Source organism: Macaca nemestrina, chromosome 3 (assembly GCF_043159975.1).
Source record: "Macaca nemestrina isolate mMacNem1 chromosome 3, mMacNem.hap1, whole genome shotgun sequence".
Lineage (NCBI taxonomy): Eukaryota > Metazoa > Chordata > Mammalia > Primates > Cercopithecidae > Macaca > Macaca nemestrina.
The window spans coordinates 24884341-24912211 of record NC_092127.1 but is presented as its reverse complement, the minus strand read 5'-3'; the positions used below and the strand labels follow the sequence as shown (position 1 = coordinate 24912211).

At 38.8% G+C, this 27871-nt stretch overlaps 1 protein-coding gene across 1 annotated transcript in view; it reads right to left on the bottom strand.

The window, feature by feature from the left end:
• The window catches only part of LOC105466736 (uncharacterized), a 40657-nt gene extending 31122 nt beyond the window's left edge, over window positions 1–9535 (bottom strand). The window contains exon 1 of the mRNA XM_071092685.1: window positions 9466–9535. Coding sequence (XP_070948786.1) covers window positions 9466–9535 — 70 coding nt within the window. The remainder of the gene's footprint in view (window positions 1–9465) is intronic.
• Between the last annotated feature and the right edge of the window lie 18336 nt (window positions 9536–27871).

Sequence of the window (27871 nt, the reverse complement as noted above, 5' to 3'; positions counted from 1 at the left end):
AATGAATTTTGATGGACATATACATCTATGTAATCCAAACCCACGTCAAGATACAGAGAACATCTCTGCACATGTAATCCCAGAACTTAAAGTAAAATTTGTTTAAAAGGGAAACTTTAAAAAGTAATAATAATGTAAACAAATAAAAAGATATACAGACCATCGATATAGCTCCAGATCTAGAATGCTGTTTCCTTCCTCTACCTAATCAGTTCCTAGCCCTGCCTCCAGATGTAATCTTCCTCTCTACACAGCATGTATGCTCAATGTTTTCTTCAGATTCATTTGTCTTGTTGTATGTATCACAAAATCGTTCTTTTTAATGTTGAGTAGGATTCCATTATATAAATGTGTAATTTGTGTATATCCATTCTCTTGTCCATGAAGCCTGAGTTTTGTCCAGTTCTTGGCTAGTATGAATAAGCCTGCTATTGGAGATAAGTGATTCTCTGAACATATGAACATATGTTTTCAGTCTGTTGTGTAAATACCTAGAAGTGGAACTTCTAGGTCATACTGTAGTTACAGTTTATTTTATACACTTCCAGAGATTTTTTTCCAAGGAACTGTATCATTTTAACACCCTAACATTGTATGAGCATTTCAGTTACTGCACATCTTTGCCAATCTTAGGGTTCTGGCTTTAATTTTAGCTATGTTGGTGGTTAGGCAATGCTATCTTATTGTGATTTTATTTGCATGTGCCTGATGATGAATATTGTTCAGCATTTTCTCTTAGGTTTATTGGTCATTTGCATATGTTCCTTTGTGAAATGTCTATTCAAATATTTGGGCCATTTTTTAAAACTTGGATTGTCTTTTTGTTATTGAGTTGGAGGAGTTTTCATAAGCATATATTGCTGACACAAGTTCTTGGTCAAATATGCATTTTGTTAATGTTCTCCCCCAATCTGAGCCTTGCCCACTCATTTTCTTAAGGACGCATTTTGATAAGCACTAGCTTTAAATTATGAAAGGTCTAATTACAAATTTTTGTTTGGTTATTAATTTTCATGTCCTATCTTAAAAAGTCTTTTTTTTAACCACTAAGTTATAAAGACACTCCACTATGCTTTTTTCTAGAAGTCTTATTGTATTAGCTTTTACATTCCGTTCTAAAACTATGTTGAATTTATTTTTCATATGTTGCTGAAGCAGAAATAGAAGTTCCTTTTTTCTTATAAATATCTCATCGTTCCACTACTGCTTTCAAAAAACCATTTTCTTTTCATTACTGAATTGCTTTGGAGTCTTCGTAGGAAATCAAATGTCATAAAGGGTCGATCTTAACTTTGAAATCTTTATTTAGTACTACTAATCTATTTGTCGCCACTCACACAAATACTATACTCTTTTGATTACTAAAGTTTTATAGTAAGTCTTGAAGTCAGGTAGTTTGAGTCTTCCTACTTTGTTCTTTCTCAAAAGTTTGGGTGTAGCTTTTGCATTTCCTTAGAAAGTTTAGAATCAGCTTGTCAATTTCTACAAAAAAAGCATGATAAGATTATAAGTATAATTGCCTTGGATTTATAGGTTAATCTGGGAAACTTAACAATACTGAGTTTTTCAATCCATAAATATGGTGTATCTCTTAATTTATTTAGATACTTTATTTCTCTCAGCAGTATTTTTTAGTTTTAAGTGTATATATCTTCAGTATTTTTTGTTAATTTATTTCTAAATCATTGAGCTCTATTTAAAATATAATTTTCATGTTTTATTTTATAATTATTGAAGCCAATATACAGAAACACAATTGGTTTTTCAATATTGACCTTATATCCTAAGATGCTACTAAATTCTAATCTCGAAAAATTCTTAGGATTTTTTTACATAAACAATCATATCAACTAAAAATAGAGTTTATTTTACTTATTAAATTGTGATCTTTAGGTTTTTAAATTTTTATTTCTAACTTTATTGCATTGGCTAAAGCCTTCAGTATAAGTTGAATAGAAATGACTGAAGTAAATATTGTGCTTAAGGGCAAAGGACTCAGTAGTTCACCTTTACCTATGGTGTTAGCTCTAGGTTTTTCATAGATGCCCCTTATCAAATTGAGGAAGATCATTTTTATTCCTAACTTTCTGGGTGTTTTTATCATGAAGAGTGTTAATTTTTTTCAAATGCCTTGTCAGTATTTATGGAAATGACCATATATGTAGTTTTTCTTTCTTTTCTTTTTTTTTTTTTTTTTTTTTTTGTTGACACGGAGTCTTGCTCTGTCGCCCAGGCTGGAGTGCAGTGGTGTGATCTCGGCTCACTGCAAGCTCCGCCTCCCGGGTTCACGCCATTCTCCTGCCTCAGCCTCCCGAGTAGCTGGGACTACAGGCGCCCGCCACCTCGCCCGGCTAATTTTTGTATTTTTAGTAGAGACGGGGTTTCACCGTGTTAGCCAGGATGGTCTCGATCTCCTGACCTCGTGATCCGCCCACCTCGGCCTCCCAAAGCGCTAAGATTACAGGCGTGAGTCACTGCGCCCGGCCTCATTATGTAGGTTTTCTGCTGTATTCTGTTAATAGAGAACATTACAGTGATTGAATCCCAAATGTTAAGCTGACCCTGGGATAAACCTTACTTACTCATTATAGTATCCTTTTATATACATTGCTGGATTTCATTTGCTATCATATTACTAGGATTTTTGTGTTTATGTACATTAAGAATACTAGTCTGCAATTTACTTATTGTTTTTGTAATGTCTACCAGTTTTGGATATCAGAACTAATCCAGGCCTCATAAAATGATTAGGAATTGTTTCCTCTGCCTCTATTTTCTGATTTTATGTAATTTTTTTTTTCCTTAAGTGTTTGATAGAACACACTCACCTTGTGAGAGCTCCTCACAATCTTTCCATGGAAGAGGAGACTGCTGATAATAGCTATCATTTTGTGAGGTCCTACAATGTATCGGTTACTTTATTTGGTATGTTACATATGTTGATTAATCCTCACAACAACCCTGAGAATAGATACTATTCTTATGTCAAAAATACAAAAACTATATCTGTAAGTGCCAGGGGCTAGAGTCAGGTATGACTCTAATGGGTAAGCTTTTTCCATTCAACTAAACTCCCTATCAAATTTATTTTTATAGTGACCTAAAGATATCCCTATCAATGAGGGATCATTCTACCAGGCAAATCTGTATCCACTTCATTAGATCTTCATTCATTCATTCATTCATTGAATCATATTGGTAAATACTAATTGAGCTCCTCCTACTAGCCAGGTACTATTCCAAGCACTGTTCTAGGCTCAGCAAACAAAGCACACAAAAATCCTTGCCCCCGTGAAGCTTAAATTCTATTATACTAAACAATAAATATAATAAATAAGTAAAGATTAGAAGGTGATAATTGCTTTGCAAAAATATAACAAAGCAGGCTAAGGAGACTGGGGGGAATACCAACTTTTAATATGATGGTGAGAGTAGACCACACTGAGAAGGTAACACGTCTGAGCAAAGACTTGAAGGAGGTAAGAGGGTGAGCCATTCAGGTCTCCAGAAAAGAGCATTCCAGGCAAAGAGAATAGCCAGTACAAAGGCCCTCTGGCAGAAACATGCCTGGAGTGAAGGAGCAACAGCCAGGAGGATAGTGCACCGAGAATGGAGCAAATGACGGGGAGGAAAGTAGGAGAGAAAGTCAGAGACAAAGCGGGACCAGATAATTTAGGATCTTCCAACAGGACATTTACAAGGATGCTGGCTGTTAATCTGAGTGAAATAGGAGCCATAATACAGTGTTGACCAGATAGGCGATGTAGTACGCCTTACAATCTTAAAGTGCTGTCTTAAGGGTAGACAAGAAAAGCAAGCGGAGAAGCTGAGAGATCAGTTAAGACCCTATTTCATTCAACCTTGTGAGTAGTAGTGCTTCAAATCAGGGCAGTTGCAATGGAAGTGGTGGGATTCTGAATGTATGTTGAAGATAAAGCCAGTAGGGGCCAGACCTGGTGGCTCATGCTTGTAATCCCAGCACTTTGTGAGGCCGAGGCGGGTGGATTGCTTGAGGTCAGGACTTCAAGACCAGCCTGGCCAACATGGTGAAACCCCAACTCTACTAAAAAAGGAAAAAAAAAAATACAAACATGAGTCAGGCATGGTGGCAGGCACCTGTAATCCCAGCTATTCAGGAGGCTGAGGTGGGAGGATCACTTGAACCTGGGAAGTGAAGGTTGCAGTGAGCTGAGATCATGCCACTATGCTCCAGCCTGGGTGACAGAGTGAGACTCCACCTCAAAAAAAAAAGATAAAGCCAATAGGATTTCTTGATAGAAGAGGATATGAACTGTGAAAGAAAGGCGTCAAGGATGACTTTGAGGATTTTATGCTGAACAGCTAGAAACATGGAGCTGCTATCAAATGAAAAGGGAAATAAAGGGGTGAGATAAAGAAGGAATTCTGTTTTAAACACATTAAGTTTGAGAAATAGTATGCACGAGTCCAAGGATGCATGAGATCTTTGTCCACTGAAATCTCTTAAGTTTCTTGAAGTTTAGAAATATTACATATTTTCTCAAAGCCAATTGCCCATCTATGATAAATTTTTTATTGCCATTCTAAGCCAAAGGCTTAAGTGCCTTGGTTATTCTTCCCATTTTGAAACCAACCATATTTTCAAATATAGTAGTATTTGAGTGTCAATTTTTCTTTTAAAAGAAAATCACAGGTTTAATAATAATTTATCCTTATGCCATAGCATAACTTTGTCAGAGAAATATTCTTTCTACTATGAAGAAGTAAATCAACAATTTCATTTAAGAGTTCTAAGAAACAAATAGAACAATTTTCTTTAATTGATTTCTATTCTTTACATAATCATCTTAACTCTTGAGCCATTCATCCTTATCTTAAAAATTCATAAATCACCTTTGAACCTTGGCAAGGTAGTTACAGTTTCTGCCCTTTGAAATCTAGCAAAATAGAAATTACAACACTGATACACATTATAAAAGAAGCCACAGTCAATTCCTCATGCCTACAGTAGAGTCCGTAGTTGCAAGGATTTGGGTCAATTCTACTGTCCAGCAGCCCAGTGGCCCACTGTCATAGTTATACCTGGGTTGTGACAGGTAATCTCTACCCTGTTCATAAAGGTCTCTGGCCAGGCACTGTGGCTCACGTCTGTAATCCCAGCACTTTGGAAGGCCAAAGAGGGTGTATCACAAGGTCAGGAGTTCAAGACCAGCCTGGCCAAGATGGTGAAACCCCATCTCTACTAAAAATAAAATAATAATAATAATAGCCAGGTGTGGTGGCTGATGCCTATAATCCCATCTACTCAGGAGGCTGAGGCAGGGAATTGCTTGAACCCGGGAGGTAGAGGTTGAAGTGAGCCGAGATCCCGCCACCACACTCTAGTCTGGGTGACAAAGCGAGATCCCACCTCAAAAAAATAATCAGGTCTCTGATGCTTTGCGTCGGCTCCCACTTCCAGAGCTCCTGCTAGCTCAGCCAATGTCGGCAGGAGGGAGGAGAAATGTGAGAGAGCCACCCCACCTCTCCACATGCCACCACCCCCAAGGCTCACACAGAGCTCACTCTGCAGGGTCTAGTGGTGGTGAAATGGGAAACTGCTTGTAACTTTAAATAGGAACTTTGGGGTGTGAAGCTTATGACTGAAAGGGGACTATAAATATATCTTCCTTTAAATGGATAACGACCATGGGCAAAAACAGAATAATCTCTGCAAAATGTTAGGGATTCTAAAGACTAGAGATATACCTAACATCAATAGAAAGTCAAGGAATGGGGAATAAGGTATAATGTTCCAAGTACAGCCTTCTTCTATTTTAACAAATATCTAATTCGACCAAGAGGATTAAATCAATGTTTAATTCAATCAAATGATTGAAAGTATTCAATATCTGGACAGGCATGGTGGCTCACACCTATAATCCCAGCACTTTTTGGGGAGCCGTGGCAGGTAGATTACTTGAGGTCAGGAGTTTGAGACCAGCCTGGGCAACAGGGTGAAACCCCATTTCTACTAAAAATACAAAAAAAAAAAACCCACTCACACATATGTATAGCAGGGTGTCCTGGCACATGCCAGCCACTTGAGAGGCTGAAGCAGGAGAATCGTTTGAACCCAGGAAGCAGAGGTTGCGGTGAACCAAGATCGCACCACTGCACTCCAGCCCGGGCAACAGAGTAAGACTCCGTCTCAAAAAAAGAAAGAAAGAAAGAAAGAGAGAAAGAGAGAAAGAGAGAAAGAAAGAGAGAAAGAGAGAAAGAGAGAAAGAGAGAAAGAATGAATTCAGTATCTAATCAGAGCCCACAATGCTGCTATAAAACAATGTATAGAACATTTGCTTATATTCAGTGTGCACTTCATCTATCAGATTGAGAGCATCAGAGCTACACAGTTGTGGGTGAGTTTATGTGATTCCACTCTACCTAGAAGAATGAAACGCTTTGAAGAACATGCAAAGGGGAGAACCTGAAGATACCTGAATTCATGCTCTCCTTGGACAAAAATAAAGCTCTAATGACTCCAAGTTAAAATGACTTTGGAGATCTAGTATTTTTCAAGCACAAAAGAATTCTAATTATTTTGCTTAGGGGATGAATATCTAGTTAAAGACAAAAGGCATAAAAAAAGAAAGTTATTATTCACAATGTTATATACAGTGTGTATACCCTTATGAAGGGGAAAAGAACTTTAGTAAACCTATACCTCAGAGACTCGCAAATTTGGCAATGCTTCTTCCAACCTTATAAATGCCCATTGCCTCAATAATTCAATTCATTAAATGAGAATACCAAAATAAAAAAACCCTTCCATGATTTTATTTCCTATTTCCTATTCTCTTTAGTTTCCAAAATTCTTCAACATGTTATATTATCTATAATCACGAAAATTAATAACTGGAATTTTTACATCATCCTTCAGAAACTCAGAAAGTGTCATTAAATAAATTGAAAACTAAAGTGTACATCAGGAAGGATGAGAATAATGTCTTTTAAAAGACACTTTCAATCTCAGAATTTTTAAAAATGAACCAAATAGAAATTCAGCCTAAAATTAAAGAAAAACACTTTTAAAGAATAAATCTGCAATGGTGAATTAAACGTCAAAATTTCTAGTGGACACAGAAAGGGGGATGAATCTCAATGATTGTATGATTGGGCATTCATCAAATGCCAGACACTGTTCAAAGTTCTGTATTTCACGTGTGATCCTCCCTAAGACTCAAACCAGTCTCCTAAGCTTATAGGTTAAGCAAATTCAACAATCACAGTATATTTAGCTTGTTCTTATGGAAAAGATAACCTTGTTTCAAGTAATGTTTTTGCCCAAGATTTAAAAGAAGGCATAGAACACCTGCTTGTTAACCTAGTGAGCATGTGTATATATGAAAAAAATCAAATTGTACACCCTAACTGTATACAATTTTTATTTGCCAATTATACCTCAATAAAATTGGGGGGGGAACCTTGTGGGTGACATAAAGCAAAGGAATCTTCGAACATTCTGTGAAATAAGAAAAATAAGGGTAGGTAGGAAGTGCTATATCTAGCTATCTATCTTTAGTTTCCAAAATTCTTCAACATATTGTTTATAATCATACGTTTATAATCACAAAAATTAATAACTGTAATTTTTAAATAATCCTTTAGAAACTCAGAAAGTGATATTAAATAAATTGAAAACTAACAATTGCTGAATTTTCCCTAAACTGTTTTGGTCAAATAGATGTCTAGCCTGAATTCCTCTAGTGACAAGGAACTCACTATCATTGGAGGCATGGATTGCCCTATATTATAAGTTTTTTTAAATGAGGCCTGACTGGCAACCAGACCATTGGCAGATCACTGAGTTAAAATGTGGTAGGTGTGGCGGGGCGCAATGGCTCTCACCTGTAATCTCAGCACTTTGGGAGGCCGAGGTGGGCAGATCACGAGGTCAAGAGATCAAGACCATCCTGGCCAACATGGTGAAATCCTGTCTCTACTAAAAATACAAAAATTAGCTGAGCGTGGTGGCATGTGCCTGTAGTCGCAGCTACTCAGGAGGCTGAGGCAGGAGAATCACCTGAACCCGGGAGGCAGAGGTTGCAGTGAGCCAAGATCACGCCACTGCACTACAGCCTGGGCAACAGAGCGAGACTCCGTCTCAAAAAAAAAAATATGGTGGGTGCTGTTGTTGCCTTATTGGAATCTAGTCAACCTAATTCAAAAAATTACCTTCAGCTTGGTTACTCCACTTTAGAGGAATTTAGAAGTAAAAGAGAAATCAAAAGGGACAAAGGATGCAGAATTATGTCATATGAAGAATATTTGTCTAGACAAAGGAGAGAAAGCCCAGGCAACATGACAAAGTCCTGGTCTTCAAATATTTGAGGACCCCTCTCATAAAAGAAGAGCTTTTTAGTTCTGTATTTAGGAATCACATGGTAACAGTTAAAAGGAACAGAATTTTGGCTCATATAAAGATGGAGTTTTCTAAAGAACAGGGTTATCCAGAGCTTAAACGATTGCCTCCAATGATAGGCAGTTCCTCGTCACTAGAGGAATTCAGGCTGGGCATCTAGTTCACCAAAACAGTTTAGGGAAAATTCAATCATTGTATGATGTCTTCACAAGGGTGATTTTTGATTTTCTTTCCAAACCTGAAACTTCATTTGAAGGAAAGTTCTCAAGGACAAGATGGCTTTTTGTTCAGAGTTTGATGAGAAGAAGACTTGAAACATGGAATTGTCCCAAGAAACAGAGGAAGGCAACGTGGTAGGGGATCCACCCAAAAAGAAAGATTGAGAAAATCAAAGAGACATGCAGCAGGTTGAAATGTCAAGTAGGGACAGCAATGACAGGAGCTGGGACACATCATTTGTCATTCAGCAAGTGCGATTTGCCAAGTACTTGGTGTCAGGGAGTAAATAAGAAACACAGATTTCTGCCTGTATGAGCCTTCAAGGTGAATACATAATTCAGAAACCATACGCAGACACTAATGAGCGTTGTTGGCATTTCACAGATGGACGGGATAATTAAGGCTTTGTTTAGTAGACAGGATTTACACCATGACAGCATCACTGGTATAGCCATCCACACGCCTACAGATAAAACAGAAAAAAGTGCCACTGGTTTCAGATTATTTAAATTAGATAAGCATTCAATGCATCAGGTGAGTCTTGTTCAGAATTTTTAAAGGAGGAAGGGATACTTTGTCTCAGAAAAAAAAAAAAAAGCAGATAAATCCAGCAAGCAACAGAAGTGGCACACATGTTGGTTAGAAGTCTTTAGACTTTTTCCACAAGGCCTTTGAAGGCTAATGGGGGAGTGGGCACTGCAGTATCTCACAGAATTTTTTTCAGCCCATAGTTTTCTAATACAGCAGGCTGTAAGAATTCAAAACACTAAATTCCCACTGCCCAGAAAAGTGCATTTACTTCCTGTAAATAAGCCCTTTATTTTTACTGTAGCAGATTTTTCTTTAGATGAAGGCAGACATTTTACCTAGTCCCTTCGGCCCTTGATGCATGCACACAGCATCTACATCAGGAAGGAGGCCCAGTAAGAAGGGCATGTTCCATGCTGTCCTCGAGCAATCATAACAGCACGCAAGGGAGCCGCAAGAGAATGAATGGATGGTGCACAAAGAGAGCAGTGAGCTCAGTCAGCAACCATGAAGACAGAAACATAAAGCAACAAAGGAAAGGAAACACATCCACCACCCCTCCCCCCCCCGCCGAGGGCAGTAACAGCAGCAAGAAAAACCATCAGTCCCAACCACGCGGCTTATTTTATGGAAACCTTAAAGTCATTTTCAAAATAGACTTCTTGTCCTCTGGGTGGGATTTTCTCAAGTAACAGAGTGCTTGATGCCGCTGGGATTTCCAAATATATCTTCAATCCAGAGTTTCCATTCACAGCTGGGAAATTCAGATTTTTGCATCAACTTGCCTTCTTCGGTGCTGCTTTCATCCATTCATTTGTTTACGGTCACTCAATGAATACTTATGGAAAAATGTACTATATGCCAGTCATTTTTTCGAAGTCCTATAGGTACAGAGGTAAACAAAGCAGCCTGCTTTCACAGAACTTTAATGGGGAAAGACAGACAAAGAAACAATAACAAAAAAATGCAGCCGGGCGCGATGGCTCATGTCTGTAATCCCAGCACTTCAGGAGGCTGAAGTGGGCGGACCACAAGGTCAGGAGATCAAGACCATCCTGGCCAATATGGTGAAACCCCGTCTCTACTAAAAATACAAAAAATTAGCCAGGTGTGGTGGCACGCACCTGTAGTCCCAGCTACTTAGGAGGCTGAGGCAGGAGAATCACTTGAACCTGGGAGGTGGAGCTTGCAGTGAGCCAAGATCGTGCCACTGCACTCCAGCCTGGTAACAGAGCGAGACTCCGTCTCAAAAAAAATAAAAATAAAAACAATGCAATGGAGAATAGCTGTGATGAGAATAAAACAGCGCTTAGAAGGCCGGGCGCGGTGGCTCAAGCCTGTAATCCCAGCACTTTGGGAGGCCGAGGCGGGCGGATCACAAGGTCAGGAGATCGAGACCACAGTGAAACCCCGTCTCTACTAAAAATACAAAAAATTAGCCGGGCGCGGTGGCGGGCGCCTGTAGTCCCAGCTACTCAGGAGGCTGAGGCAGGAGAATGGCGGGAACCCGGGAGGCGGAGCTTGCAGTGAGCCGAGATCGCGCCACTGCACTCCAGCCTGGGCAACAGCGTGAGACTCCGTCTCAAAAAAAAAAAAATAAATAAAAAAAAAAAAAAATAAAACAGCGCTTAGATTAGAAGTCAAGAAAGGCCTCTGTGGGGAGGTGGTGCTTGAACTGAAGAGAAGACACAGAGAAAGTAGACAAATGAGAATGTGGAGGAGATTCTCAGGCAGAAGGAAGAGAGGATGAGCTTAGCTGGGCAAGGTACACGAGCCAGGTCAGTGCAGGAGCATGCAAACTGTCACACAGGCTACCATCAGACGGATGCGGGGCAAGTGATGGGAGCCTAGGAGGGAAGAACTGGGAGTTTGAATTTTATTCCAAGGGAAGCCATTTGCTAGTTACATAGAAGAGGAGTGAATCTGATTTCCATTTATAAAGATCATTCCCTTCGTGATGCTGAAGGATAGGAGGAATACAGAATGGTAGGGTTGGGATAGTCTAATGACCCATTTCCCTCCTTAAATCAAGAAGATAATGTCTGAATTTAATCTGTTTCCTAAATGATCTAAGAAATAATGACATATCAGGGTAACCATGCTTTAGTCACTAGTAAATGATTTTAATTTAACTAAGCTTAGATAAGCTTAAATGTGATAGAATATATGGTATGATAAAAGGAGTTCGATTAATTTTTATCGTACAAAAATGAATATGATTTACCTACTATCTGTTACTAGATAATAATTTCAGTTGGTACTAACCCTTAGAGAAGCTGCGGGGAACAAGTGATACAGTTTTGCACCAAGTAAGCTGAGATGGAGAAAATGTCCAGAGAACAGACTACAGATACACATCCCAGGAAGAAATGCAGGCTGTACAACCAGCTGTTCTTCAGATGCTCCGTCAAGGATACACAAGAACGGGAACAGTGTAGGCACCAGAAGCATCATCTTTGCATTTAGAAAATATCTCTTGGCTGGTTTATTTATGCAGAAATCACCTTTTCTGGAATTTAGGGCATAGTTGTGGAGAGCCCCTGGTCAAGGGCTGTTTGCCCTGAGCACGTGACAAGAAGGTAGTTGGGTTCCAAATTCCATAGTCATAGATGTCTGACAATATCTATTATCCCACTATGTCTTCTCCCCCAACTTTCAATTTCTACTGAAAATTCAAAGACCATTATTTTGTGTTTATTATGCCTAGAATGACAGTATCTAGGATAGTGAGCTAGAAATAACTCATCACAGGGCCAGACGCGGTGGCTATGCCTGTAATCTCAGCACTTGGGAGGAGAGGTGGGTGTATCGCTTGAGCCCAGGAGTTTGAGACCAGCCTGGACAACATAACGAGACCTTGTCTCTACATAAAAATCAAAAAATTAGCTGAGGGTGGTAGTGCATGTCTGTGGCCCCAGCTATTCTTGAGGCTGAAATGGGAGGATTGCTTGAGCCCAAAAGGATGCAGTAAACTGTGATCATGCCATTGCTCTCCAACCTGGGCAACAGAGCAAGACTTTGTCTCAAAAAAAAAGAGAAAGAGAAAGAAGAGAAAGGAGAGAAAGAGAAAGAGACAGAGAGACAGGGAGGAAGGAAGAAGATACTCTGGAAGCTGAGGCAGAGAACTGCTTGAACCCGGGAGGCGGCGGTTGCAGTGAGCCGAGATCGCACCACTGCACTCCAGCCTGGGTGACAGAGCAAGAGTCCGTCTCAAAACAAGAAAAAAAAAAAAAAAAAAAAGTGAGGATTCTGTAACCAGGTTGCCAGAGGAAGGGAGAGAGGGAGGGAATCACCACATATGAGCTATGTGTCCAGAAAACATTAACAACTGCCTCCTCTCAAAGGCAGGTACCTTAAGTCTGTTGATATTCTAGGCGTAGGACAAAACCAGAGAATAGGAGAAACCATTTTGCATGAGCACAGGGTAACACGTATGTATAATGAAACATCTTTAGAGAGTGTGGGCAATTCATCCTTCTTTCTCCCACCTATAGCACTTAAAAACCACTAGAGGGCACAATTTTTTCTTTTCTGTTTTTAGTTTTATTTTTTTTCTTCAGGAAAGAGTCCTCACAGAAAACTGATAGTAAAAATAACCGTATTCTCTGTGCTGCTTTAGCAGAGTTAATAGTCTTCATATTCTCTGAAGAAGCATAAGCATGATCAATTCATTTTCCAAATATTGATGAATGGCCGAATACGTGACAGTGCATCTGCATCCCTAGTAACCACAAGGAAGTTTGAGGAACTAATATTCTCTACCACGGATTTCACACATGATTCTGGGGGCCTCTTTTTCCCAGTGATCTTTGTTTCTCCTCTTCCTTCCCGCACTTCATTTTAATGTTGGGACACCCTCTGCACCCCATAGAGCCAACAAGCTGCCAAGATCCTTCTTCCCTTCTATCAAATCGGCTTTTAGTTTTATCCTTTCCTCTCTCTCCTTCCTGCTAAAATCCTAACACAGAGCTAAAACTCACTCTGAGTTTTTTCCAGTTACCAGTGTCTTCCTTCATTCTCTCCTGTACCTGGAGATGCCATTAATATTCTCAAAATACTGCTTCATCATGTCTCTGTACTACCAAGGACCTTATATTCATCTTCTAATATCATTTGAAAAAAGACTAAGTTCTCATCTTGACATTAAATTCTTTCCAATATCCTTGGCTTAACCCACTTTATCTTCTACTACCTAACATAAAAACTCCTCTCCAATCAACCCACTTAACGCTTTTGCAAAACATGATCCTAACCATTACGGTAGGTTTGGGATTGGTTGGCTGGTTGGTTGGTTATTTGGTTAGTCGAGTGTCAGTATAGTATATTGACTAAGAGTGAGGATTCTGTAACCAGATTGCCAGAGTTGGTGTTTCACCTCTGCCATATACTAGAGTTATAACTTAAGGTAAGTTACATCTTAGTGCTTCAGTTCCTTCATTTATGAAATGGAGACAATACTGGTATCTCATAGAGTTATTATGAGGATTAAAGGAGGTAATAGCTCAAGCTCTTTCAAGTGCCTGGTCCTGTTTAAGTGCTCATTGCATGTCAGCATACCTTATCTTTATTCCCAGAGTAGTGTCGAAAAACTCACAAAGGTGTGTAAAGGTAAATTGACTCTGCCATTCAGACTTCTAGGCTCTCTTCCAATCTACACAGTGAAATTATATGCCAAATTTCAAAACGAGAGCACACTTCATTTTTGCCAGTGCCAAATACATTGTTCCAGGTACACAGAAGTATTTTAACAAGCTTCAGTAAATCTCACACGTGTTGAATTCTAAAATAAATCATTGCTGAGCAAGCTCTCTCTGGATTAGAGTTTGCTGAGCCAATGTTGTATTTCTCTTGTAGGTGAAGAAGTTTTTGGTGGCAGTTCATGGAGCTTCCCTACACCAACTTGGAAATGGCATTCATTTTATTGGCTTTTGTTATCTTTTCCTTATTTACCCTGGCTTCCATCTACACTACTCCGGATGACAGTAATGAAGGTAAAAGAAGAAAAAAAGAAAAAAGCTCTTTGTGGCTACTGTGTACTTTTCCCTCCCTATCATCTTGCTGTGTGTTGGGATTTGGTTTGGTTTCTATCCTGTGTGTGAGGATAACTTTGTTTTTGTTTTGTGGCATGTGTGTGCATGTGTGTTCATTCAACTATACATAGAAAGGAAAAGGATTAGAATTTTTTTGATGAGTTCTTGGTAAAGCCCAAACATTTAAAAAAATATGTAGAAGTATTTTAAAAACCCAGTACATTTTTTTCCTCATTGCCAGTAATAACATTTGTCAATAAGAGAAATATATAATTTCAATGATTGTGCTTAGTAGTTCAGGTCCTACCACATTTCAGACAAAATTGATAACTGGAGAAATGATACACTTGGGAACCAAAAATTTATATTTATTTGTGTGTATGTGTGTGTCTAAATATATGATTAGGAAATTATATATATTCATAGAGAATAAGATAAAATCATAAAAAGCAAATTGTATTTGTGCTTCCTAGCTTATCCCCAACCCTATCAATTCTTGACTATAAAATAAGTGCTGTCTATGAATTAAAAGACTATTCTATCCCATAGACATACAACACTATCATAACAAGGAAACAAAAAGCCACAGTAAATAGACATTCCAGATCATGCTGACTTGCAGATTGCAAAACATAATTGGAATCCATAAAATCTTTTTCCTGCTCACAATTATTTCCACTGTGTTAGTTTAAAATGGGTTTGGCTGAAAGAAAGAGGAAAACCAAAATAGCTGTTACTTTAACTACAAAATAATGTATTTCTCTTACCAGGACAGGAAGCCTGGAGGTAGTGAGTTCAAGGCTGATGTGGCACTTAATAAAATCTTGGAACCCCGGTTACTTCTACCTTGGTTCTTTCCATCTTCAACATAAATTTTAAAGAATCCACTTGCTGGGCACGGTGGCTCACACCTGTAATCCCAGCACTTCGGGAGTCCAAGGCGGGTGGATCACAAGGTCAGGAGATCAAGACCATCCTGACTAACACAGTGAAACCCCGTCTCTACTAAAAATACAAAAAAAAAAAAAAAAGCTGGGCATGGTAGCACACATCTGTAGCTCCAGCTACACAGGAGGCTGAGGCAGGAGAAGCACTTGAACACGGGAGGCGGAGGTTGCAGTGATCCGAGATCGCGCTACTGCACTCCAGCCTGGGTGACAGAGCAAGACTCTGTCTCAAAAAACAAAAATTAAAAATTAAAAAAGAATCCACTCAACCTGGAAAAACGGTTATCTCCTTTTGGTGACTTAAAAGTTGATAAAAATGAAATTATTTAGCTGTAGTGGAAATGAGAATGAAGCAGGGCTGATTCTCCCAGTTTACTACACTGTTTACTGTCTATCTTATTTGCCTGTAAGCATAAAAACAATGGAAATGTTTATCAGGAGCTATATTAATTCATTCTTGCACTGTTATAAAGAAATACCTGAGACTGAGTAATTTATAAAGAAAAGTTTTAAGTTGCTTATAGTTCTGCAGGCTGTATAGGAAGCCTAGTGGCTTCTGTTTCTGTGAAAGTCTCAGAAAGCCTCCAATCATGGTGGAAGGCAAAGGGGTAGTGAGGCATCTCACATGGCCAAAGCAGGAGGAAGAGGGAGAAGGGCGAGGGGAGGTGCTACACACTTTTAAACAACCAGATCTCATGAGAACTCACTGCCATGACTATAGCACCAAGGGGCGTGGTGTTAAATCATGAGAAACTGCCCCCATGATCCAATCACCTCTCACCAGGCCCCACCTTCAACACTGGGTATTACATTTCAACATGAGATTCGGGAGGGGGCACAGACTCAAACCGTATCAGGAGCCTTCCATAAAAAAGGCAGAACACGAAGCACTTTAGAGGTATTATTGTGTTTAATCTTAAAACAATCCCATGAGATGAGTAATAATAACCCCACTATTTCACAAGCAAGGATATTGAAGTTTTAACTTTACCATAGGTCACTCAGCTAATAAGACAGAGAGCCAGAAGTTGATCTCCAGCTTATAGGACTCCAGAATCTGGAGTGTGCATAACCAGCACACTTTCTCTTCAGATAACCTTGAAAAAGATACATGGCTTAAAAAAAAAAAAAAAAAAAAAGCATATATACTTCTCTTTCTTTCTACAAAGGGCTTAAATTGGCTAAAAAAGATATAACAAGATACAACTTAATTTTTAATAAGTAGATAAGGACATCCAGGCAAAAGGAAAAATTAGGGTAGGAAAAAAATGGGTGAACTCGGTAGGGAGAAGGAGGCTGGCATACCATTTCAGCACAGAGCACAAATTTGTGATTAGTCACTCCTGGATTCATGTCCTGGCTTTGCCATTGGGTAATTCTGCCTTTGGAAAAATCATACAAATTATCAAAGCCTCTGTGTTAGTCTATTCTCATGCTGCTAATAAGAACATACCCAAAACTGGGTAATTTATAAAGGAAGAAGGTCTATTTGACTCACAGTTCAGCATGGCTGGGGAGGCCTCAGGAAACTTACAATTGTGGTGGAAGAGGAAGCAAATAGGTCCTTCTTCATTTGGTGGCCAGAAGAAGAAGAATGAAGTTGGGGGAAAGGCCCTTATAAAACCATCAGATCTCATGAGAACTCACTCACTATCAGGTGAACAGCATGGAGGTAACTGCCCCCATGATTCTATTGCCTCCACCTTGTCCCTCCCACAACACGTGGGGATTATGGGCACTGCAATTGAAGATGAGATTTGGATGGGGACACAGCCAAACCATATCAGCCTCCATTCCCTCATCCGTGTATTGGGGATAATAATACTACCTGCCCCGCAGAGTTGAAGTGAGAATTAAATAAAATAAAGCATCTAAAATGCTGAAGGGTGACTTGTGGAGTCTTCTTCTTGGGAGTCTTCATGATTAGAAATTTAGATAGAGCAATAAGGGTCATCATCATGAAAAATATTTCTTACAAAACCAATACAGCTTGTATTCACTTAATCCACACACTGGGTCAATGTCTTTGTTTTAAATATCTAGTAACACAATACATTCCACACAAATCAATTACAAGGTGACATCACACATGTCACAAAAGATAAAAATCTGATGTAAGGGAAGGTAAAGTTAGGGTCACTGGAATCCTTCAGGCAAAGCCACTGACAAATGAGTGCTTAACAGAATTAGACCACCTATCCAATCAAGAAGAGATGGGCACATAAGCACCCCCAAATAGTGTGAAGTGAATGCCAAAGAAGTGAAAGACATCTCAGAAAATTAATGATGCTTTGAATATTTTTTGCTAATGGTATCCTCTATAGAATTATGCTATGACAATCACAAGTAACAAGAGGAGTATTGTGTGGAGCTATGATGCAAATGTATCAGAAAAGTGATACTCCCCAACCCACCCAAATCAACATCTCATCCATTCTTTGTCTAAAACTAACTTCCAGTTGCAATTACAAACTGCATTTTATTAAATGAGTAACATAATTTTATTTTCATTATTTTTAGTTTCAAGTTTCAATATAAAGTTTCATTCAAAGTTGTTTTTTTTTTAATTTTTATTTTTTGCTATTTTGTATTAAATTTTGCCCTGGCTCAAGTAAATTCACTTTAATTGATCTATTCCAGTACCATTTATTCTCAGATTAAAAAGAAATTACCTGTTACAGAATGATATCCTCAACAATGTTAGCCAACATCAGTTATCATCCAAGGAACTAGCTGGAGGCATGCTCTTAAGTTTTTTTTTTTGTTTTTTTTTTTTTGTTTTTTTTTTTTTTTTGAGACTGAGTCTCGCTCTGTCGCCCAGGCTGGAGTGCAGTGGCCAGATCTCAGCTCACTGTAAGCTCCGCCTCCCGGGTTCCCGCCATTCTCCTGCCTCAGCCTCCCGAGTAGCTGGGACCACAGGCGCCGCCACCTCGCCCGGCTAATTTTTTGTGTTTTTAGTAGAGACGGGGTTTCGCCGTGTTAGCCAGGATGGTCTCGATCTCCTGACCTTGTGATCCGCCCATCTCGGCCTCCCAAAGTGCTGGGATTACAGGCTTGAGCCACCGCGCCCGGCCGGCATGCTCTTAAGTTTACTTACTTAGAGGAAATGGGCCAGACATTTGGGTCTTTTCTTTCTTTAAATTCAGCCCAGAGGAGAAAACTGACGACACTGAACTTTATCTGAGCTCTGTGCTTCTGGAAAGCAGGTATAGTCCAGAAATTCCCCCAACCTTTTATTTTCTGAAATCTCCTCACTCTTATTTTGCAGGAAATGTCTTAAGGAAAAGAACTACCTTTCCCCTTAAGACACAGATAAGACTCACTGTCCACTCTTTCTCCTGACTTCCCTAAGACCCATGAAGGCTCCCTTGTTTGCCTGAGCCTTGGACAAATACAGACCTTTCCTTTTTTGCCTGAAGCTGCAAACAAGCACAGACACAGACCTTTCAACTCCCTGTTCTTTGTCTCACAAATGATTTAGCTGAGATTTGAACAGTTTGTCCTTCTGAAACTAGCCAGACAGAGCTAAACATTTGCCTTACAGATATTTGAATGAGACTTCTCCTGATTGCAAAACAATCCCAATTGTAAATCATCTCACCTATAACTTTTCTACTCCTCTCTATAAAATTCTAAAATAAAACTACCCTGCCAAGCTACTTGATCTCTGGATTTGAGGTGCTCTCCCTATAGTAATAGTTTGAATACAATCAATCTGCTTCCTTGTGCGTACACGCGTGCATGTGTGTGTGTGTGTGTGTGTCTTTGACAAAACACAATCTGGTCCCTATATATGACAAACTGGTGTGGATATGATAAAAAATAATATAGTTGCTTAGTGGGATTACAACTATTTCTGGCATGGAGAAAAGAGACAATGGCTCACTAGAAAAGAATCGCATTAGGGGCTCTAGTTTAGAGATGTTGGAACTTGTTTCAGTAAAACCCGCTTCCAGACCTGCTCCCTCACCTACAACATGTTTACCCACGTGTGTGCAGCTGAAATGAGAGTTTCATAAACTCAGCCTCTCTACAGGTGATACACTCTAGTATTTTCTTTTCTGTGTTGTTCTTTTTTGCAAGGCTGGTGGCAATTCACCTAAACTACATGTCAATCTCCCAGGCAGAAACCTTCTCTAATTGGCCATAGCCTGCAGAATAAAATGAAAATTTCCAAGGCTCTTGAGCATTCTTATTCCAAGTAGAAAATGTCCATCTGTCCACCAATAATCCCCTCCTCCCCAACTACTTGAATCTTACTTATTCTTCAAATAAGTCGTTTTCTCTCTTCTTTATTCAGTCTAACCCAAAATGAACTCCCTCTCTGTGGAACTTTCATAGAGCATTTTAAAATTTCACTAATTTGGTGCTTATCTTCATCACCTTGTAATTGATTTGTGTGGAATGTATTGTGTTACTAGATATTTAAAACAAAGACATTGACCCAGTGTGTGGATTAAGTGAATACAAGCTGTATTGGTTTTGTAATAAATATTGGTTACAATATTTATTGGTTATGTTTAGATAAGTAGGAAGAGAGACTATAAAATAATGAATTAGAGTTCCATGATTTGTTACTTGACTTGGTTGACCATTCAGCAAGTATAGTTTTTTACATGCTGTCTGTAAGAAGGCACTGTAGAGGCATGGGCACAGATGAAAAATTAGCCAATTACCAGTCTTGCCCTTAAAGTGTAGGGTCTCATAGGAGAGAGAACACAGGTAGAAAACTACAAGATGAGCCGGGCGCGGTGGCTCACGCCTGTAATCCCAGCACTTTGGGAGGCCAAGGTGGGCGGATCACGAGGTCAGGAGATCAAGACCACCCTGGCTAACACAGTGAAACCCCATCTCTGCTAAAAACACAAAAAAGTAGCCGAGCGTGGTGGCAGGAGCCTGTAGTCCCAGCTACTCTGGAGGTTGAGGCAGGAGAATGGTGTGAACCCAGGAGGCGGAGCTTGCAGTGAGCCTAGATCGTGCCACTGTACTCTAGCCTGGGTGGCAGAGCGAGACTCCGTCTCAAAAAAAAATGAAAACTAAAAGGTGATAATTCCTATTCACATAAAAATAAAATGATTCATCCCTGTGCGAAGCCTTTCTTTGAATGGCCAAAAATAAAATAGCAAACTAACAAAAGCGTGTTTTAAAGATAATAAGAAATCACACTTTGCATGTCATCTAGAATGTAAGCTCCATAATACAGATTTGGACTGTTTAACCACTGCTCATCTCAGCACCTAGAACACTATTTGGGACATAGGTGGTTTTCAGTAACTCATTACTGAATAAAGTAATAAATACCTACAGCTTATTTCTTTAGGGCATCTCAATGTATGAGTTTCACATTTCATGACCATTATACATCATCTTTCTCATTTATTCTGTAGCTCTTCCTACCACTTTTTACCTAATAATAGTTCATGTTGCTTTATCTATATTAATCATTTAATCCTAAGATTAGGCCTATGAGGCAGGTATTGTTATAATACTACACTAAATCTAAAATCCTCAGAAATACTCATTAGGATCTCATGGACTTGTATATGAGCAGAACCACAGGCTGATTTATGCACAAAGATAACATATGGGCTATTCATACACCTCCTTCTTGAAAACTCAGTGACATGAAGCACAAATTAATTCAGAATAACACAAATCAATGTAGAGAGGCTTTTCATGATGGTCTTCAATGTATATTTGATCAACTTTCTGTAATGTTCAGGTTTGATATATTCATGAATTGAAAATGGATTTTAATGTCTGTCAAACAAAACATGACCAGGACAGGCATGCCCTCGGGGCGGAAGAAATTATATTCTGCATGCCAAAGTCAAATATAAATGGCGTGGTGTATTTCCATTTTTTGTGTTACCCAGACCACTGCTTCCCTGTATTTTCTTAAATTATAAAGAATCATTTTGCACCTATTTCATTGTTCTTTAGTTTTTAAATTTACCACTGTGAAGCTGCAGTATCCGATTAGAAGAGATTAGTATAACAGTCTCTTTGTATCTCTAGAGGTAGCACATAGTGACGCAGCAGTAGCAGCTCTTTCCTGCCTGAATTATATTGCTGTCCACCTGCACGCTAGGCCCTGTCTTTGAAAGTTTTCTGGTGTAATGACCAGTAGGAAGTGATAAAATGTAACTGACCCATCAGGGAATTATAAGGATATTCTGGGAAGGTAATGATCCTTCATCAAAGGTGTGTCCAGCCTCTTGACAAACAGTAGCTATCCAGCATCCCCATGCCAGACACTCCCTTCCAGAATAGCTGTAACTGCCAGGTGAACAGTCTTGGTGACTTTGTCCATGATGCACAGAGCTTTAGAGAAAGCAAGCCCAAGGCTGGCAGACCCCCAGTCCAGATTAGAATCAACTTTATAATTTTAGAAAGTCTTAGGTTTTAAAACTTGATGTCTATTAAGACTTCATTTAGATATTACAGATATTGCTGTTGTCCAACTGAGTCAACGTGGCCAAAAGGCCCTACAGCATTACAGCACAGAAAGGTATCTGTTCATAAAGAAAAATTGCCACTGCTGTGATTCTATATTAATCAGACAGCAATAAGCATGTTTGTTATTTAAGAAGATCCCTACCATTTTTTCAAAGCTGGCCTCACAAACCAGAGTCAAAGTCATAAACCTGGCCACATGCAGTGGCTCATGCCTGTGATCCCAGTCCTTTGGGAGGCCAAGGCAGGAGGATGGCTTGAGCCCAGAAGTTTGAGATCAGCCTGGGCAACATAGTGAGACCTCGTCTCTATTTATAAATAAATAAATAAACAAACAAACAAACAAACATAAACCTTTCAGCACTCAAGAGTAGTGAGGCAAAATCAAGTAGGGAAGCTACAAGTTTTACCCATGTAAATAGATTTTTAAAAAATTTTTTTTGCAATGTCACTTCATTCTTCTCCAAAATCAACATTAAGCACAAAACAAAAGTTTAATATACACCTCTAATAATATACAAAGTGATTTGATAGTACCAGCACACATTGAGAGAGTTACATGTGATGACTCGATGAAAAATTTCTTCCCTTGGTACACAATTTGGGTTGTCTGCAAAATAAGAACTGATGATATCTATAGCACAAAAATAATAATTTGAGTGTTCACTGTATGCCAAGTGCTTAACATATTTAAGCCTTCTTTCATCCCTATGACCACATTGTAAAGCAGGGAAGTAATGCTATGTCGACTTTGGAGATAAGGAAAATGAAATTCCCAGAAGCAATGTGCCCAAGGAGAGGAAGAGGCAGGAAGAGCTTGATGAGCATGATCATGACCCAGGTTCTCCATCCACATGCCTGAGACAGGGGTGAGTGTGAAAATGGGAACTGACTCAGAATTAACTGTGCGATCATGGGCAAGTTGCCAAGTCAACCCTCATATCTAAATTCAGGTATCCTTGAACAAACATAGACAGATGCTGATGATCCACCATTGTTTACTATAACAATAAACTCTTTGTGAATAAAAAATGGCCTCTCACCCCGGAAAAAAAATGTAAAATAATATTGAGAATGGAATCCACCTAACAGGAAAAAAAAAGAAAAAAACTCCAGAGCATCAGCTGCATCATTTTCAACTGAGGGTCTCTTTAACTACCTTGTTGTGTTTGTAATTAACTAGGTTAGATTGAACATAAATTAAATGTCTTTTGGTTGCAGAGAAGTTCAACATTTGCATATGTATGCCTAAAACAGTGTAGTCTCAGAGAATGTGGATGAAGGCTGTGTTCATTTCTAATTCTTCAGCAAATAGAGGCGGGTTTACATTTTGGTCACCCCAGCGATTTCCGTAGTGTGTGAGTAAACTATTGGGCTTGCTGAGCTAATACTTCACAACATAGTTCTGTGGGTGCCAAAGGCCACAGGCACCAAGGTTTCCAGTTAAATGGTTAGGAAAAAAATGCCAAAATGTCTGGATCCTGAATTGGAAGCTTCTGCTTTTGCTTTGTAGAAGTGAGGAAAGCCCTTATTAGCAAAAGGCCAAACCGAGATTAGTGGCCAATCTGTAGATTTTCTATTATTTTATATAGTTTTAAGGTAATTTTTCTGCAAATTTTTTTCATGAAAAGTCAACCATTTTTTGGCAATTTTTCTGTTATCTCTGAATACAATGACTCTTCTGCCTTTATAAACCAAATTGTCCCAAATTAAGAAGGCATGGCCGTAAGTGAGACTGAGGTCTTCCTATTTATTTATCTCAACTGAAAGCCACAAACTTGCCTGGAATGAGACTGTTCATTATTTACTAGGGCAAATTTCAGGCTTGTTTTAAATGAAATCAAAATATCCTCTCTGCATCAATACTCCTGACATACATACTTAGGGATATAGAGGAATCAAAAAAGTTATGCTTTAAAAGAAGGATTATTAATCTATTTAATATGGATTGTTAGAGGTGGAGACAGCAAATTTTGAGAGCAGGCAATAAATTGGTTTCTTTGTATTTCTTAGAAGTAATTGCAGCAGCCAGCCAGTAGACGGCAATGTTTGACTAACACCCAAATCCAAGAAAAATAATTTTGCTCTCTTGTGTGCCGGTGCTGCCTGTGTAGAACTAATTTCACACCAGTCAGCATGCTAACCACTGGGAATGCCAAAGCTTTGTCTTTTTCCCCAGGGAACTGTGAGCAATGCGTGCAACTCTTCCAGATAATCCCTTAATCATATTTAAAAATACGAATAGTGGCCGGGCGCGGTGGCTCACGCCTATAATCCCAGCAGTTTGGGAGGCTGAGGTGGGTGGATCACAAGGTCAGGAGATCAAGACCAGCCTGGCCAACACGGTGAAACCCTGTTTCTACTAAAAATACAAAAAATTAGCCAGGCGTGGTGGCACGTGCCTGTGGTCCCAGCTGCTCAGGAGGCTGAGGCAGGAGAATTGCTTAAACCCGGGAGGCAGAGGTTGCAGTGAGCTGAGATTGTGCCACTGCACTCCAGCCTGGGCAACATTGCGAGACTCTGTCTCAAAAAAAAAAAAAAAAAAGGAATTTCCGGCTGGGTGGGGTGGCTCACACCTGTAATCCCAGCACTTTGGGAGGCTGAGGAGGGTGAATCACTTGAGGTCAGGAATTCGAGACCAGCCTGGCCAACATGGTAAAACCCCATCTCTACCAAAAACACAAAAATTTGCCAGACATGGTGGCAGGCGCCTGTAAACCCAGTTTCTCAGGAGGCTGGGGCAGGAGGATCACTTGAATACAGGAAGCGAAGGTTGCAGTGAGCCACTGTTGAGCCACTCGCTCCAGCCTGGGTGCCAGAGCAAGAGGCCATCTCAAAAAAAAAAAAAAAAAAAGGAATTTCCATTCCATTTCTAAATAGAAATGAAATTTCTAAACATCTGCCAATATAGAAAACAACGTTTTCTTCATGTTTCTTAGAAAAACACATGATCCATAAACTGGATGTAATGGATCATGCCTATAACCCCAGCTACTTAACATGCTAAGGTGGGAAGATTACTTGAGGCCAGGAGTTCAAGACCAGCCTGAGCAACACAGCAAGACTGCATCCCCCACCTCTCTTTCTGAAAAAATAAATACTTGCACACATAAAAAGAAAAATATGTGATACATCTTGCTAAAATAAAATAATTTTTTGCCTATACTGACATTTTCACTTTATTTATATGAATTTTCCTGTAGCTACTTATACAGAAAAACCTCAGAAAATGTGAAAAAAAAAAAGAAGCAGTTTTCTTTATGACATAAAATTTTAAAAATTAACTCTCAAAGTACTGCTTTAGTAACCTGAAAATGACAAGAATTCCAGGCATTATTTTCCCTTACCAGAGCATAATAAATTCCCCTGCTCACACATCATTGGCTGGAAGAATGGTGGCCCTAAAAATAAAAATTAAAAGTACAACTAACAATGAAGAAAGTTGGGGGTGAGGGCCCAGCTGGGAGTTGAGACTAATTCTGTGGGAGTGGTAACTGCACATCAGGACTTTCTCACCACTCCCTAAGGAGATGTAAAATGTATGATTAAGGGGACAGAAGACGTTCCAAGCTTGACTCCCAAGAATGCTCGCCTTTGAGTTGTTATAGACTAATGACTGCAGTTTGGCTAGCTCTCTAACTGAACCCTGAAACAAACAGGAGTTTTATTTGTGGTGGGTAAATGTAACTGCTAGACGCCATTGGTTCTTGATAGTATTATATGTCACATTTCGGATAAAGTATTTATCTAATACAGAAAAAGTCATTTGATGAGTATAAGAAAACTTTTTAAAAAGATGGCAAAACGACCACAAACAGGTAGAATCAGATAGTATATGATGAATTTCGTATGAAAGGAAATTCAGCACTAAGCCAGTAAGTTGAAGAATATGGTTTGTTGATTCCTGTTGAAGGGACTATGAACATGCTGGGAGAAATAAGATTTACTAACAGTTCACTTCCTACAGGGTTGAGATGGAAATAAGAAAGGCCTAGGTTTGGGAATCCCGAGTCCTACTTACGAGCCTGAGAATCACAAGAATCAATACAGAATCATCTTAAGGAGTTGTGCCATAGCTGGGGTCATTGGACTAATTATACAAATAGGATGCCTTAGGAGTGCTGTGTGTTTGGAAAAGAAAAGATAACTAGCCATACACAAAATCAAGTGATCTTTGCTATCATCAACCTCTCCCCAAGGTTCTGTTTGTTTATTTGTCTGGCCTTTTTTTTTTTAATTCCCTGAGTTGTAAAAATAATCTTGTAACATTTACTAAAAGAAGAATAATTTCTTCATGACAAGAGCAATTAAAAACACTCCAAAATGGATTTTTTAAACCATTTTTTTCTTGTTTGTTTACACTTTGTTTTTCAAAATTTTATTAACTAACTCCAAAGTTCAAAGTCCATCATCAAACACTAGTAAGATTCAATCTCCTGCTCTGTATAATGGAGATAAACCACATACCAAGGTTTTTGTGAGGATCAAATGAAATGGAAACTATAAAATAATAACCATATTCAAGGAATTATTTGTGTAGGTACCAAATATATTTTCTTTGTTACTGAAATGAATTTGAGCTGCAGATCCAATGTTCAGCTATGCAAAGCATATATTTACATAATCTTTAAACTTATTGTGTGTGTATATATATATAATATATATACTTAAGTTTAATCCTATTCAGTGTTCAGCTACACAATGCATATATTTACATAATCTTTAAGCTTCTTGTGTGTGTGTATGCATATATATACACACACATATGCATATATCTTTAACAAAAGGAAACCTATCTTTTGAGAATTTTAAGTCAGTTATAAGACAGTTTATAAGACAGTTTCTTATAATGGTAGAAGTAGAATATCATTTGGAATAGGTTATTAAATGTCGTGGCTACAAATAGCCCAGATCCTTGGAACTCCCTAAATCCCATCCCAGACTTCAATTAGTAGCTAGGAAAAATCGTATATCATGAGGGAGAGTGGTCGTCCCTGAAGACCACATAAACTATGGCTTCCCATCGGAAATGGTCAAGATATTCAGCACTTTTAAGAAAGCATGTAAAATAAACCATTATCCAATTTAAATCTAAATATTAGAACCCCAAGGAAAAAATCAACTTCACAGATTTTAGAAAAATAATAGAACTTATTTTTGTGACACAATTTCCCAGGAACTTAATCTTGGTTGAAGGATGTTTGCTAAGGATGGATGTTTGTTAAACTATTTGCTCAGTAAAACAATTCCCACCAGCCAGCAGTTACAGCCTTTGTGGCTCCAGTTTTATGTAATGAGTTATATTTAAACTACCCTAGCAGCTACTGAAAATGCCATTCAGGAGCTACCTGAAAGCTGTTCCCAGGGCCTAGTTTGTGCTCCAGGTGAGAGAGTAGTTGATCAAAGACATCTTTCCAGAAATGATGATAACTACATTTCCTTAGGGGTAGTTAAAATTCTGCTATGGATAATAAGAATTCTTGCCAGAAACCCTAGGATTTATGGATAACAAAAATTTTAAAAAAGAGAGATTACTATTTGCTCACTTTTGAAAACATATTTTAGCTTTTATGTATATTTTTTGCTAGAATTCTAGTGCTCTCTTCTACCATTATTGAATCAGAAACTAGTTATCCAGAAAATGTATTCACACTTCAGCTACTAAACTCCCTCTTTTTTGTGTGCCCAAATGCCTAAATGCTAGTGGCAAGGCTTTCTAGGTATAGATCCAAGCCAATAAAGCCGGATTAAATTTTCTCTTATCCCAAAGGGGGTTGTCACTGCCTTGTTTGAACATTTGGACACTTTACATTGGGTCAAAAGGCTTACAGCCTGCTTGATGTCATCCAGATGGACCATTTTAAACATAAATGAGTAGGTATAGGACACAAAAACATTTAATTAAAAAAATCATTTGAGCTTAGATAAGCACACATAAACCAATAGGAATCATAGCTCAAAGTTTATTCTTGGAATTGCTAGTGGAACCCCAGGGTTACAGGTGGCACCAGTAATTCTTTGCACAAACTAAAGAACATTTTGCAGAAATGTTTAAGGACAGCAACTTAAGGAAGGGAAGTGAGATTAAGTCCTACCCTCAGGGATAGATGGTTATACGTTAATAATTTTCAGTTTCCTTTTTTATATCTCTGAGTTTTTATTAAATAATTCTTAAAACTACTTAACAATGGAATATTGGTATTTGTGGTAAATTGGGATTAGTTACTACTTCCTGGACAGCATTTGGAGAGATACTAAATGATGTGCCAAGATTTTTTTAAACTACTATAAGATGTTTAGAGAAAGAAATG